Below are 16,123 nucleotides of genomic sequence, written 5' to 3'. Positions count from 1 at the left end.
GGTCGAGGGTCCCGGGCTAGATTCAGGCTCAGTGCCTTCTAGTGCCATAGCCAGGAATTCCATGTATGTAAAAGAAGCTTCCCCGCTGAAGACCTAACAGGTCGGAAAGCTAATAAACAAAGCTAGTAAACCTCTCCAGAAATTGCATGAGATCTGTAGTCAGCATCCTTAGTGCAGGTGGCCTGAGCCTCCGTTCATATCAGTATTGCTTTGAGTGGGTGTAAGGCTTTCCCAAATGGAGAAACTGACTCACTGGAAACCGTTGCTGGGAGATGGTGGAAGCCACTGGTTCTGTCCTTTACTAAGATTATAGCAGCATTCTTAGCTTTTTTTGTCTTAAGCTAGGTTACATGGGTGACTAAAAACTTCTGCAAAATGGCAGATTGAGACTCCTTAGAAACTTTAAGCAGCATTCCCTCTTCCCGTCGTACACTCCCTGTGTTGCTAATGCTCACACCCAAGCCCGGAAAATGCGAATAAACAAGGAGTTTGTAAAAAGGTGAACAGCCGATTGCTGATCTTTGCTTTACAGACAGGAATTTGCTCTTGCTGGCTATGAATTCTGCATTTCAACTCTAGAGGAAAAAATTGAAAGACAAAAGGAATTAGCAGAAGACATTTTGTCAGGTAGGGAAACCTGACTGTTTTCTGGACATTGCCTTTTTGCCTCAGAGCTTCACTCTTAACACTGCAGTAGATGGCGAGGTACCTGAATTGGGGGAGGGCCAGTTACCCATTTGGGAAATTAAGTGGCTGTTTTTAAGATCTCAGCAGAAGGTTTGGAATAAGATGTTTTGTTTGAATAACTTGACCACTGTTTGCTTTTTTAACCGTTTGGTGACATGTTTATAATTTGTTGACTTTATTATGTATAATCTCTGGAAAATTGGGGAGCAGAAAGGGAAGGCCTTTTTCTTTTCTCTTGGTTCAGCTACCAGTCACAATGCTACTTAATTACCTTTTGGTCCTGGATATGTACCAAGTTATAAAAGGTGAAGAGAAACTCAGGGTCATTTAAAAAATTTTTTTATTTATTCATTTGAGAGCGAGAGAGCGAGTTAGAGCACAAGCAGGAAGGAGGGGCAGAGGAAGAGGGAGAAGCAGACTTCTGCTGAGCAGGGAGCTCGATGTGGGGCTCGATCCCAGGACCCCGGGATCATGACCGAAGGCAGATGCCTAACCGACTGAGCCACCCAGGTGCCCCGGGGAAACTCAAGTTTTTGTAGTTCATCCTCTTTATGGAGGGAAGAACATAAAGAATGATGTTAGGAACAGAATGGGATGGTCAGGATGCTCTCTAGCTCTCAACCATTCAGGTTTCTTAATATGGTTTAAAATACTGGGCATTTTTAGATTCAGCATTTATTTGGTAATGCTTGCTTCACATGTACTCTGTGCCGAGAGCTAGCAAGATGCTAGAGAAACAGTGGTCAACTCTTGTCCCTAAAGCAATACATATGACTTGAAAGAGTTACCTGTTGTCTTCCAGTTCTCTCTCTCTCTCTTTTTTTAGGATTTATTTTTATTTATTTTAGAGAGAGAGAGCCAGGGCGGGGGGGGGCAGAGGGAGAGGGAGAGAGAGTCTCAAGTAGACTCCGTGCTGAGCGCAGAGCCTACCACGGGGCTTGATCTCATGACCCTGAGATCATGCCCTAAGCTGAAACCAAGAGTCAGACACTTAACCAAATGTGCCACCCAGGTGCCCCTCTTCCAGTTCTCTCTTGAACATAAACCGGTTTTTCTCTTCCAGCACTCTGCTGAAGCCCCCTTTATCAAGGTCACGAGTTCTCAGTCCTTATCTTACCTGCTCTACTTCCTAGCAGCTCTGACCCTGGTACTGGAAACACTTTATTCACTTGGCTTCTGGGACACCTCACTGGTCACTCCCCTTCCCCTTAGCCACCTCTAAAGTTAGCAGACTTTGGGGCTCACACCCTAGGAGATAGCATTTAGTCCCATATCTTTAAATATCAGTTACACCTCTTCATCCCCAACTTACACATGGATTACAGACATGAACTGGGTAAAATTGTCTGCTCGACATCTTGGCCTGAATGTCCAGTGGTCATTTCACACTTAATATGTCTGAAATGGGTCTCTTGAATTTTTTTTTTTTAAAGAGTTTATTTATTTATTTTGGAGAGCGAGCGAGAGTGTGGGGGGAGGGGCAGAGGGAGAGAGAGAATCCCAAGCAGACTCCAAGCTGAGCACGGAGCCCAATGCGGGGCTCGATCTCACGACCCTGACTGAGATCATGACCTGAGCCGAAACCAAGAGTCAGACACTTAACTGACTGAGACACCCAGGCGCCTCAGGTCTCTTGATTTCTGCCACTTACATACTTGCTTCTCTACCAGTCAGCCCAGTCAGTAAATAGTACCACCATTCACTTGGTTGCTTTAGCCAAGAACCTACGAATCACCTATGATTCCTCATTCCTGATGGTAAGTCATTAAGTTATATTGGATTCCCCATCAAGGTATATCCATGTCAGACCATGTCTCATCCTCTCACCCTACTACTTTGGTCCAGGCCATTATTGTTTCTTGCCTGAACACCTGTAAAGTCTCCTCAAAGGTTTTCCTGCTTCCTTGCATTCCCTCACACAATCTGTTATCCATGTAGCAGGCAGAGTGGTCTTTTAAAACTCAGTGCCTTTGCATCACCTTTAGAATAAATTTCAGGACCCCTTTGGACTTGTAAGGTCCTACATGATTTGACCCCTGCCTACTTATGCATCACCCAGTGCCCTCACCCTTGCTCATTCCACTTTGACCACACTGGTCTTTTCCCTGCTGTTCTGTACAAGCTCGAGGCCATCTCAAGGACTTTTCACTTGCTCCCCCTACCTAGCTCTTCTCCCGTATCTTTGCATGGCCAGCTCTCTTCATTCGGTTCTGGGCTCCCTCCTCGGGAGGCCCGCCCTGACTAAAACAGTGATCTCTTCCCACCTGTCCTTTACTTTTTCTTCCTCACACTTGAAAGTAGGAGCATGTGTGTGTCTGTTGTATTTTCATGTTTGTGTGGCCACTAAAAGTGTATTTTGGTTCCAAGTTCTTAGTATCTGTCTTCCCTGTCAAAGAAGGAGAGATTTCATCTGTTTTATTCCCTGCTGAATCACTGGTACTAGAGCAGTGCCTGGTGCACAGTGGAGCCTCGGGAACTGGTGACTGTAAGAACAGAAGACCAGGCAGCAGCAAGGAGAGTTTCAGGATGGTATGGAAGTGTGTTGAGGGAATTGACAAAAGATGTAAAAACAAGTCTAGCTACCAAATTGGTCACGTTTGAACTGTTCACACCCTTGCTCTCTGTCTTTCACTTATAGCATCGTTTTTTAGAAGTTTCTGACTCCAAAAGCAATATCAGTGCAATTAAGGAAATTTAGAAAAGCATTAGGAAGAAAATAATAAAGATCATCCATAGTAGTACTAAGAAAGAGCTACTGTTGATATTTTGGTGTATGTCTTTGCAGGTTTGTTTTCCCCCTGTGCTGTTTACATTTTAAGAAATAAGGGGGGCACCTGGGTGGCTCAGTCGTTAAGCGTCTGCCTTCGGCTCAGGTCATGATCTCGGGGTCCTCGGATCGAGCCCCACATTGGGCTTCCTGCTCGGCGGGAAGCCTGCTTCTCCCTCTCCCACTCCCCCTGCTTGTGTTCCCTCTCTCGCTGTGTCTCTCTCTGTCAAATAAATAAATAAAATCTTTAAAAAAAAAGAAAAAGAAAAATTAGGGATCATACTGTGTATGCTTTTTTTTTTTTTAATTTAGTAATATGTTGTGAAAATATTTTTTCCAGGCGAAGGAACTCTTGTTGGAGAAAGCAAACTAATTTCTATTATAAACATTGTTTTTATGTTTTACTAGTTACACGATATAGATATAGAAAATGTGTTACATTATCCTTAACCTTATTTTTTCTAAAGAAATCTATTCCCACTCAGTTTTATTTTTATTTTTTAAGACTTATTTATTTGAGAGAGAGAGTGTGTACACACACACATGAGCAGGGGCAAGGGGCAGATGAAGAGAGAGAATCGCAAGCAGACTCCAAGAGGAGCGTGGAGCCGGACGTGGGGCCTGATCCCATGACCCTGAGATCACGACCTGAGCTGAAACCAAGAGTCAGTCACTTAACCAACTGTGCCATCCAGGCAACCCCCCCATTCCATTTTAAACAAAGTAAATCCATTATTGAATTCATATGCTTTTAATTGACATGACTAACTCTATCCCAAAAGTGTTTACTTCAGCTCACGTAAAAACTTGGTCTAGGGTACTCATTTTGTTCCTCATGTTGTAAATATATATGTATTTACTGAGGATATGCCCATAAAAATTTAAGTGAAAACAGCAGATTACTAAACAGTGTAGTTAAGAGGAGACTAATTTTCTAGAATATGTAGATTAAATATAGGTGTAGAGCAGGGCTGCATGATACCAAAATATAGACAGGGATTATCTCAGGTTGGTAGATTTATAGGGGATTTATGTCTTATTTGTGTTTTTCTGAATATTCTATAATTTCTTGGAACAAATTATTTTTTAAACTACTTTCTTATATTATCTATATAGTATAAGAAATCAAGGAATATTATAAGAATTAACTTAAAAATAGCATTTCTTTGCCACATGTCTTCCTGGAGTCATTTTCGACTCTTAACCAATTTCTTCTGGTATTTTCCTTCATATTTCTAAATAACAAAATTATTTCTTGACGACTTATTTTTAGAATCTATTAACTTAGAGAAAAGTGAAGATTCAGTGCAGCTTTGGTCGTGTCTGCATTATTGCAAATATATCAATAGTGTTAGTTGTCGAGCCAAGTAACATGATCACGTGATTGCGTTTGCTTTTGTGTACCACTTTTTGTTTCCTCTAAAGTCAGAGGTGTTTTTGTTGCTTGTTTTTTATGTGTATGACCGATTCTTCTGTTAACCGTAGTACTTGCTCTTCTGAGTTCCTAAGCTTCTCTGGGGCTCTGGGGAGCCTGTCGGCTGTCTGCAGCGTCCAGTCATCTTCCTGTCATGGGCTTAGTCACTTACTGCCTTTTGTCCTCTGCTTGTCATCTCCCACAGTTTTTTTGATCTTTTTCTTCTCCCTTGATTCTTCTGTTGTTTTGTTTTGTTTTTTTCTTGTAACTTTAAATGTTTTTTATCCTTTAACTCTGATTTTAGTGATGATTTGGGAGAGAGTAGAGATAAATGCATGTGTTCAGTCCGGAACGGTATATCTGCATGGAAGTGAAGTCTTCTGTGACGACAGGTGGTGTCCAGATCTGTTTCTTTAAAATAGTGTCTCAGCACTGAAATTCCAGGTCAAAAGCAGCACATTTTAAGGTTGTTGATGAATATCGCAAAATTGCCCTCGAAAGGACTGTATTAATTTACATTTTCTGGTTCTGTGAATTTATTTGTTTCGTGACTTTGGTCGAATTAAGTAATCCCTGTGTGCTTTTGATCTTCAGAATGTGACTAAGAATGATACTCTCTCATAGGACTGGTAGGAAGATTGAATGAGTTAATATCGATAAAGCACTTAGAACAGTGCCTAGTACAGAGTAGCTACTTGAGGGTTAACCATTGTTGGTTTTCATTATTGTGATAAGGCGGTGTGCCCCTTCCCCCCAAAACTCACTGATTTTTATAACCTTTGCCAGATTGGTGATACAGCAGGGATCCATTAACTAGCATTTCTTTGATAAGCAAAGAGGATGATCATTTACTGGTGCTGTTCTGTAAGAATATTAACTCTGTCCTGTCAGGTTTTTTCTTTTCCCTTACTCATGTCTATAAAGTTTGGGGTTTTGGGTTTTTTTGTTTGTTTTAATTAAAAGTAAGTGTGAAACTGACATTTGTATAGTTTAAGGAACAATGAGAATAGGCAGTGACCCGGCACTAACAATACCTTTGCAGCTTCTGTGTGTCTTGCCCCAGTCCCATTCCCCTTCCCACCCCAGAGATACTGGTCTGCTGAAGCTTAGGTAGTTTGTACAGGTTTCTTTTTTAAAATTTATATAAATGGGGAGCCTGGGTGGCCCAGTCATTTAAGCGTCTGATTCTTGGTTTCAGCTCAGGTCATGATCTCAGGGTCCTGGGATCGAGCTCCACATCAGGCTCCATGCTCAGCAGGGAGTCTGCTGGAGATTCTGTCTCCCTCTCCCTGTAACCCCTTCCCTGCTGCGCACGCACATGCACTCCCTAAAATAAATAAACCAATCTTAAAAAAAAATTTACATAAATGAATCACACAGTATGACTTGCACTTGTCTTTAATCTTTTTGGAGTTAGATCTGAATTCATTTATATGTATTTCCTTGCTTTTATTAATTTTAAATAACTATCTAGAATTATTTAGAACAGCTATTCTATGCCAGGTATTCTAGGATTCGAATAGAGGGAAGTGAGGCAGAAGTCCCTGCTCTTCTGGAGCTTAATGCTTAGAAAGGTATTTTTCAACTTTGAAATCAGATAAATATTCAGCCATCTTTCTTTTAAATTTTCTTTTTCTTTGTTTCTAAACTGTGTTAACATAACTTTGTAACACATCTGCAGTTAATCTTGGTGTGATGTTTGTAACTGCTTTCTTAAAGATGATAATCTGGGGGCGCCTGAGTGGCTCAGTTGGTTAAGCGATTGCCTTCGGCTCAGGTCATGATCCTGGAGTCCTAGGATCGAGTCCCGCATCGGGCTCCCTGCTCAGCGGGGAGTCTGCTCCTCCCTCTGACCCTCCCCCCTCTCATGCTCTCTCTCTCTCATTCTCTCTCTCAAATAAATAAAATCTTTAAAAAAAGAAAAAAAAAGATGATAATCTGTCCGCGTTAACGTGCTTATTTAAATTATATACGCTTGCGTTTCTTTTGGGGCTTTCCATTCAGTTCATTCATCTGATGGCTCTTACAACGGTATATGTTGTTTGAATTATATGGTAGCATACATTTGAGTTACATATAAACAGATTTCACGCGTGCTTCTTGTGTAAAATTTTCTCCCGTTTTATTTTCACTCGGTTTTTACCTGAATTTTCCATCATTTTGTCAAATCCCTACAGTGCTTTGAATTTCTAAATTTGCATTATGTTATTAAATGAATTTGGGGAGATTGCCATCTGATAAGTTAGCATTTCACTGCAAATAGCAAAAAATCTCAATTAAATTACAATAAGCAGTAAGGGCACATACTATGTCATGTAACTGGCGCTTCGGTGGAAAGGGGCAGACTGCTGAGTTACTTGACCCACAGCTCATTGAAATCCTGAAGGGGGGATTCTTCCCGTCCCTTGTCATTCTCTGTGTGCTTTGGCTTTCTCTACATGCTCCCTTGGTGGCTGAAAAGTAACGGTATTAGGTCCCAGGAATCTCATCCAGAAATGGCAACGTGCGGAGGAAAAGGAAACTTCTTTGGCATTTCTCTTAGAATCAGGGTAATCCTTGCTACAAGTTCCCAGGTGGATTCATCCCTCCTTCTCACTGGCTGGAATTTGGTTACATGGCGTTTCTGACACAGTCCTCTGACGGAGTAGCCCGATTCTCTGAAATCGACCAGGATCCATTCCTAGCAGAGGACGGGATTCCACTCTGCTTGAGTCCTGTGACAGAAGAGTGGATGCTGGGACAGCAGCTCTGCTAGGAAAGTCACTCGCTACACTGGCTTTGCGACACAGACATGCGCAGTGGTGTCGGGTTCGGTTCCAGACGGCTACAGCGAAGGGCATGTGGTCATACAGTGGGTCAGATGAGGTTGTTTCCTAGTGCAGGTAAAACTGATGTTTACGGTGTGGAGTAGCATTATGGTTACAAAATGCACGTACCCTAATTGAAAAATACTTTATTGCTGGAAACTCTAACCCATCATCTGAATTTTCAGGAAGTCATTGTCTTTTTGTTGGTGGAGGGTCTTGCCTCAGCGTTCACGGCTGCTGACTGATCAGGGTGGGTGGGTGGTCGCTGAAGGTTGGGGTGACGGCGGCAATTTCTTAAGATAAGGCAGCAGTGAAGTTTGCTGCATTGATTGACTCTTCCTTTGACAGACGATTTCTCTGTAGCAAGAGGTGCTGTTTGATAGCGTTTCATCCACCATAGAACTTCTTTCCAAATTGGAATCCATCCTCTCAAACCCTGCCGCTGCTTTATCAGCTAGGTTCACGTGATATTCTAAATCCTTTGTTGGCATTTCAACAATCCTCACAACGTCTTTACCAGGAAGAGATTCCGTCTTCAGAAACCACTTCCTTTGCTCATCCATGAGAAGCAGCTCCTCGTCCATTCAGGTTGTATCATGAGATTGCAGCCATTCAGTCCCATGTTCAGGCTCTACTTTTTTCTTTTAAATAAGATTTTATTTATTTAAAAGATTTTTTTATTTATTTGAGAGAGAGCACGAGCACAGGGGAAGGTCAGAGGGAGAGGGAGAAGCAGACTCCCCACTGAGCAGGGAGCCCAACGTGGGGCTCAATCCCAGGACCCCGGGATCATGACCTGAGCCAAAGGCTGACGCTTAACCGAATGAACCACCCAAGCGCCCCTATAAGATTTTTTTTTAATATTTATTTAGGGCGCCTGGGTGGCTCAGTTCGTTAAGCAACTGCCTTCGGCTCAGGTCATGATCCTGGAGTCCCGGGATCGAGTCCCGCATCAGGCTCCCTGCTCGGCGGGGAGCCTGCTTCTCCCTCTGACCCTCCTCCCTCTCATTCTCTCTGTCTCAAATAAATAAATTAAAAAAAAAAAAATCTTAAAAAATAAAATAAAATATTTATTTATTAGAGACAGAGCACGCACATGGGGGGAGGGGCAAAGGAAGAGCATCTCAAGCAGACTCCTGACTGAGTCAGGATCTCATGATCCTGAGATCACCACCTGAGCGGAAATGAAGAGTCAGAGGCCTTAACCGACTACACCACCCATGTGCCCCTCGGGGTCCACTTCTGCTTCTGGTTCTCTTGCTGTTTCCACCACATCTTCAGTGACTTCCTCCACTGAAGTCTGGAACCCCTCAAAGTCATCCATAGGGTTGGAATCAACTTCCTCCTCTGACCTCTTCTGACCTCTCCCCGTGAATGATGAATGTTCTTAATGGCATCCAGAATGGTGAATCCTTTCCAGAAGGTTTTCAGTTTACTTTGCCCAGACCCATCAGAACAATCAGGCAGCTAGAGCCTTGTGAAATGTACTTCTTAAGTAAAAAGACTTGAAAGTTGAAATGACTCCTTGATCCACAGGCTGCAGAGTGGATGTTGTGTTAGCAGGACTGAACACGACATAAATCTCACCGTCCATCTCCATCGGAGCTCTTGGATGACCAGGTGCATTGTCAACGAGCAGTAATATTTTGAAAGGAATCTTTTTTTCTGAGCAGTAGGTCTCAACGGTAGACATAAAATATCCAATAAATTATGTTGTAAACAGATGTGCTGTCATCTGGCTTTGATATTCCATTGATAGAGCACAGGCGGAGTAGATTTAACATAATTCTTAAGGGCCCTAGGATTTTGGGAGTGGTCAGTGAGCATTGGCTTCAACATAAAATCACCAGCTTCATTAGCCCCCTAGCAAGAGAGTCAGCCTGTCCTTTGAAGCTTTGAAACCAGGCATTGACTTCTCCTCTACAGCTATCAAAGTCCTGGATGGCATCTTCGTCCAGTAGAAAGCTGGTTCATCTATGCTGAAAATCTGTTATATGGTGTAGTGTAGTTGTTTAGTGTAGCGTATTTATATCTTAATGAAGATCTAGAATCTTCTGGAGAACTTGCTGCAGCTTCTACATCAGCACTTGCTGCTTCACCCTGCACATTTGTGTTATGGAGACGGCTTCTTTCCTTAAACCTCCTGAACCAACCTCTGCTAGCTTCAGACTTTTCTCCTGCAGCTTCCTCACCTCTCAGCCTTCACAGAATTGAAGGGAGTTAGGGCCTTGCTCTGCATTAGGCTTTGGCTGAAGGGAATGTTGGGGCTGGTTTGATTTGACCTTCTGTCCAGACCACTAAACCTTTCTCCACATCAGCAATAAGGCTGTTTGACTTTCTTATCGTTCGTGTGTTCAGTGGAATAGCACTTTTCCTTTCCTTCTAGAACTTTTGCTTTGCATTCACAACTTGGCTGACTCTTTGGTACAAGAGGCCTCACCCTCAGCCTGTCTCAGCTTCTGAGATGCCCAATTATTTATAGCTTTTGATTTAAAATGAGAGACATGTGACTCTTCCTTTCATTTGAACACTTAGGAGCCGTGATAGGATTATTAATTGGCCTGATTTCAGTATTGCTGTGTCTCAGGGAAGAGGGAGGCCCCCAAGGAGAGGGAGAGTTGGAAAACCATATGGGCCAGATCTCCTTTAGAGGTGATTCTCTGGCAATTTTTTTTCTTCTTTCCTTGATCAATATTCATATATTTAAATTTCTTCCACTTTCTTGATTTGATTTCAGTATGTAGGACAGTACCAAGAACACAGTGTTAGTAAGTATCTTGATTAGGGTGCCTGGCTGGCTCGGTCGGCAGGGCATGCGATTTTTGATCTTGGGGTTGAGGGTTCAAGTCCCACGTTAGGTGTGGAGCCTACTTTAAAAAAATCAAAAAAATAGAAATATCTTGAATAAGTGAATGCATGGGTGACAGATGTTTGGAGATCTGTATTTTCCTAGAAGAAACTTTATGGAATTGTGTTTTTAAAGCATAACTGACAGCATTCTGTTATGAGATCCTATTTCTTTCCTAATTTCATGGATTTAAAATCTCTTCAAGAGATTTTTTTTTTTTCCCATTGACTCCTTTCTCCTTTCCTTGCGCTGAAAGTTTCATTCATTTTCGTATTTTAAATAATCAAAGCACTTACGGAAAGTGGAACTATTTTTGGTCGCATATCTGGTGTCATGAATGTTTGAAGTCCGGAGCCTGAGTTTGAGTTCTGGGTCTTCCATTTCTTCACAGTGTGACTGCAGACAAGTTACATCACTTCTCTCTGCTTGGTTTCCTCATTCATAAAACAGGAATAAGAGTAGAACCTATGTCTACTTGGTAGAGTTGTCTGGGGAGTTAAAACGCTCCAGGACAGTGACTGGCACTCACTAAGTACTCTGTAAAACTTTGCTGGAATGTGATGCCTTCATTAATTTATTAAATGCCTTGGCTTGATCATGTTGTGTTTACCACTCTCAATTTATGTAGGACCTTCCTGACTGTTGTTTCTCCTTGGTTTTTCTCTCCTGCTTGGTTTGGGTTTGTTTTTCTCCTTTTCTGGTTTCTTAGGTGGAAGATCAGGTTGATGGTTCAAATCTTTCTTTTCAGATGTGGGCATTTACAACTATAAATTTCCCTCCACTGCTTTAGCTGCATCCTATAAATTTTGGTATGTTGCATTTTCATTTTCATTTATCTCAAAGTATTTTCTAATTTTTCTTGTGATTTCTTCTTTGATCCTTGGGATATATTGGAGTGTGTTCATCAATTTTCACATAATTATGAATTATCAATATTTCCTTCTGTTGTTGATTTTTAAGCTCATCCCACTGTGATCAGAAAACATGCTTTATATGATTTCAGGCCTTTTGTTTTTTATTTATTTTTGAAGATTTTTTAAATTTATTTGAAAGCCTGAGCACAGGAGAGGGGGTGAGCAGAGGGAGAGGGAGAAGCAGGCTCCCCGATGATCAGGGAGCCCGATGCAGGGTGGATCCCAGGGTCCTGGGATCATGACCTGAGCCGAAGGCAGACGTCCAACTGACTAAGCCACCCAGGTGCCCTGATTTCAGTCTTTTTAAATTTATTGAGACTTGTTTTATGGTATAGTATATGGTTTGTCCTGGAGACTGTTGCATGTACATTTGAGAAGAATGTGTATTCCTTTGTTGTTGGGTAGAATGTTCTATATATGTTGGATAGCTCTAGTTGGTTTAAAGTATTGTTCAAGTCCTATATCCTGGCTGATTTTGTCTAATTCTAGACAAGATATTTTGGCTTTGTGATTTTTTTTCTTCAGACGTGTTTATATGCTGTTTAAACAGTCCTAGATATATATCCTCATTGTGAGTTGTCCCTTCATTAGAAAAATGATTTTTTTTCCTACTTAATGTATTGGTCACAAATTTTAGTTTTACATTGACTGTATCTTACTGTTAAACTTTTTTTAAGTCATTTTGTTCTCAGTGTGTCTTTTGTAGAAGTCTATGTTTGGATTCTTATTAAACCTAATCTGAATATCATTGTCTTGTACAAAATCTCAAAGCCTATTTAAAATTAGTATTGAGAACGATATTTGGTCTAATTTTTTGCATTTAAAAAACTTTGCTTTCTAGGGCACCTCGGTGGCGCAGTTGGTTAAGCGTCTGCCTTCAGCTCAGGTCAGGATCTCAGGATCCTGGGATCGAGTCCCGCGTTGGGCTCCCTGCTCAGTGGGGAGTCAGCTTCTCCCTCTCCCTCTGCCCCTCCCCACTGCTCATGCACTCTTCTTGTTGATTTTTAAGTGCCCTTGCTCTCTCAAATAAATATTTTTTAAAAGTGCTTCCCATTTTTGTTAACTTTTTTTGTTCTGAGTCCCACCCCCCCTTTTTTTTTTAAGATTTTCTTTGTCAGAGCACAAGAAGGGGGAGTGGCAGGCAGAGGGAGAAGCAGACTCCCCGTGGAGCAGGGAGCCCAATGCGGGGCTCGATCCCACCACCCTGGGATCATGACCTGAGCCAAAGGCAGATGCTTAACTGACTGAGCCACCCAGGCGTCCCTCTCACTAAACTTCCACTTACAGTTTGGAGAGAAGGCATCCATAGGGTTTTCAGTTGCTTCTGTCAAATGAGATGAGTACAATGAAACGTTCTTCTGCTTTTCCTACTTGTTTTTTCTCTACCATCTGGAATTTTAGACTTGCTGGGATTTATTGCAGAGAATTTTGCAGCCAGCTCATTTGCCTTCTGTTGGAGATAGCCTGTTTTCTCGTGCTGGGTTGCTTTGTAGGAGTTGGAAGTCTTGTCAGCATGAGGTTAGGGGGCTTAGTCTCTTTTCTAAGATGCAGTTCTCGTGAGCTTCCGAATACATCTTTATGAACTAGGTGTGGTCTTCTACTCAGGCGTGTCCGTTACCTGAATATCCACCTCTCTCCCCTATCCTGTATTTATCCTCTCCCTCAGTTTCCTTGACTATATTTTGGGAATTTCTCTAGTGTATAATCCATACTGCTGTCTTACCATTCAGAAAAGTTAGTTCTGTGCCTTCTGAGTTTTTTTTTTTAAGATTTCAAGCAAAAATGAAGTGTAGCCACTTTAACAGATACCTGTGTACCTTCCCCTCAGCTTTGTCAAATCTAAGTATTTACCATCTGTGCTTCAGAGTTCTTTTTTCTAAGTTTAAGCCCTGGTGTACTCCCACTCGGTATAAATACTATTCTGAATTTGGTGGTTTTGTTTTTGTTTTTTTTTTTTAATTTGTTTTTTATCTTTATCATTCCTAGGTCTGTTTATTACACTTGTATATATCAGTAAGCAATATACAATGGGGCTAGTATGTTTTTAACCTTTTTTTTTTTTTTAAAGATTTTATTTATTAGAGCACGCACAAGCGTGGTGGGGGCAGAGGGAGAGGGAGAAGCCGACTCCCCGCTGAGCAGGGAGCCCAATGCAGGGCTCAATCCCAGGACCCTGGGATCATGATCCGAGCCGAAGGCAGATGCTTCACCAACTGAGCCACCAGGCACCCTAGTATGTTTTAAAACTTTATATTAATGGTGTCATATTATACATTTGTTTCTGCAGTTTTTCATGCAACATTATCTTACTGAGATTTATCCGTGTTGTTACTTAAAGCGTCAGTTTTCCTGTCACAAAGGCCTGTCTCCTTGCCAAACCACACGTCTGCGGGATTGCATTTGTCTAGAGGGGGTGACTCCCTCTGATTGGTTCACTGTGGTAGGAGGTGAGGGGTAAAGAGTGATACAGGCTTGGGTGGCCCTGATTGCTCCATTCCCTGCAACTGCGGTCTAGGATCCTACTGGATGAATGGCCTACGGGTCTCCTGTAGACGGACGTGAAGGTTCCTCCTGTTTTACTATGGAAAATAATAGCTCCTTGAACCTTCTTGGACCCGTGTCTCTGTACACGCACGCACACGCACGCATGCGCAAGCTACTCCCCAGGGAATGTACCTAAGCGTGGAATTGGCGGGGTGCGTGCCCGAGGTATTACCAAGTTGCTTATCTGTGTGGTTTTACCAGTTAACATTTTCACTAGCAATGTGTTTGTGTTGTTGCTCTGTATCTTTGTTGTTGCTGGACTTTATTTTTTGATGATCTGGTGGGTGTGAAATGGAATTTCATTGGGGCTTCAATGTTTTTTCTGATTGCTAGTGAGATACAGAACATCTTTTTATACATTTATTGACCATGCGGATTTCCTGCTCTGAAAATTGTCTCTTTATATCCTTTGCTTATTTTCTTCTGAAGGGTTGTCTTTTTCTTAATGATTTCTAGGAGTTCTTTATGTATTTGATCAAAATATTTTGTAGGTTACATATCTCTTTGTTACTTGTCTTTTCACTTGAGGGCATTTCACATACAGAGATTAAAATTTGAATGTAATAGAGTCTTATGATATTTTCCTTTATAGTTTGTGCCTTTTGTGTCTTGTTGAATAAAATACTTCTTTCTTCTAAGGTCAGAAAGATAGTCTCCTCTAACTATAGGCTTTTTCACATTTAGTCTTTACCTAGAATTTTTTTTATTATTATTATGTTAATCACCATACATTACATCATTAGTTTTTGATGTTTACCTAGAATTTTTAATATGATGTGAAGTAGTGATAGAATTTTTCCTCCTTCACGGACAGGGTTATAGCTCAGGACTATTTTATTATCATCTGTTTCTCACTGATCTGTGATAACATCTGTGTTTTGAGTTTTCATAGATTCATGGAGCACCAGTGTTGTTGAATTCTATAATTAAAATTAATTCTTGGTTTAATTCTTTCTTTTCCATCTTTAGTGCAGTACCTTTCTGTTTTCTTCTTTTTATTTTTTCATCCATTCAATCAGTCCTCCCAAGAAATATTTTTTGAATGCCTGTCCTGTACCGTACATGTTACTAGGCATGGAGAGACAGCTGTAAATATGAGGCAGTTGCTGCTTCATGGAGCTCAGTTTCTGGTGGAGGAAAAACTCATCATAAACACTATCCAGCCAGTGATAGTATATCCAAAGATGATTAAGCGCTACGGAGACATGTGTCTGAGGGACTGTGTGTGCAGGGAATGTGTGGGGCTGTATGCTGTCATATAGAGGGGTCAGGGAGGGCCTCGTTGGTAAGAAACCTGAAGAATGGGAGGGGATAAGCCAAGCGGCAGTCTCTAAAGAAAATTCTAGGCAAAGGAAGAACACACGCAAGGCTCTGAGGTGGATCATACCGGCCATATAAGTAATTATTCAAAACCTACTTCGTTTATAGTCTTGGATTAGTCAGTTATCTAAAATTCTTGGGGGTGAGCCTCCTTTTTTATTGTCTGCTGATTCTCATTTATTGTGAATTTCCATGCTTAACTACATTTGGATGATAAATTCATCTGCAGCAGGGTTTTAACTGGAAGATGAGACTCCGGGAATGTTTTATTCCAGGCACTCAGGTCCAAGCCGAAATGAATGCTTAAATGTAGACATCGAGCTCCATGCGGCTCAGGCTGTGATTAGAGATTGCCATGGTTGTCCTTTTCCCATCTGGATCCCAGGCTGGCCCATGCAAGTTCCTCGTGGTCCCCTCCCCGGTGAGGGCAGGGTCTGGGGAGGGGGCACACGATGCCTACGACGGTCATTCTGGTTTTATGCAAGGGGCTTCAGATCTGATTCTCTGATTGACAGAAGTTGGAAGAACTCAGTTCTGGGTTACAGAGACACTCAGGCCACCCTCACAAAACTGGGCTTTGTGGTGTCAAGTCCCACGCTTTCTGCTCTGGGTTTTTAGCTTACTCCTATTGTTTGGCCCTTGGGATTTCCTTCTCTCCGGAGCTCAGCTGTGCATGTAAAAGGATAGAATTGATCAGTCATCATTACTGGAACCACTCTGTTCAGAACCAGTATCTTCTCACATTCCTTTTTGGTCTGCGTTTATGTAAGTCTGCATTTGATAATATTGATACATTAAATACACTGCTCCGTTCTCGTGTGG

General features: G+C 41.8%; 1 protein-coding gene across 1 annotated transcript in view; it reads left to right on the top strand.

Moving 5' to 3' along the window:
• Positions 1-16,123, top strand: part of TTC19 (tetratricopeptide repeat domain 19) — a 31,719-nt gene that overhangs the window by 5,795 nt on the left and 9,801 nt on the right. The window contains exon 7 of the mRNA XM_034989680.1: positions 533-627. Within this exon, the coding sequence (XP_034845571.1) occupies positions 533-627 (95 nt within the window). The remainder of the gene's footprint in view (positions 1-532; positions 628-16,123) is intronic.

The sequence above is a fragment of the Mirounga leonina genome, unplaced genomic scaffold (assembly GCF_011800145.1).
Source record: "Mirounga leonina isolate KUSES-001 unplaced genomic scaffold, KU_Mleo_1.0 Mir_488, whole genome shotgun sequence".
In the NCBI taxonomy this organism is placed as follows: domain Eukaryota; kingdom Metazoa; phylum Chordata; class Mammalia; order Carnivora; family Phocidae; genus Mirounga; species Mirounga leonina.
The sequence above is the reverse complement of the archived record's forward strand: the minus strand, read 5'-3'. Positions and strand labels throughout refer to the sequence as shown.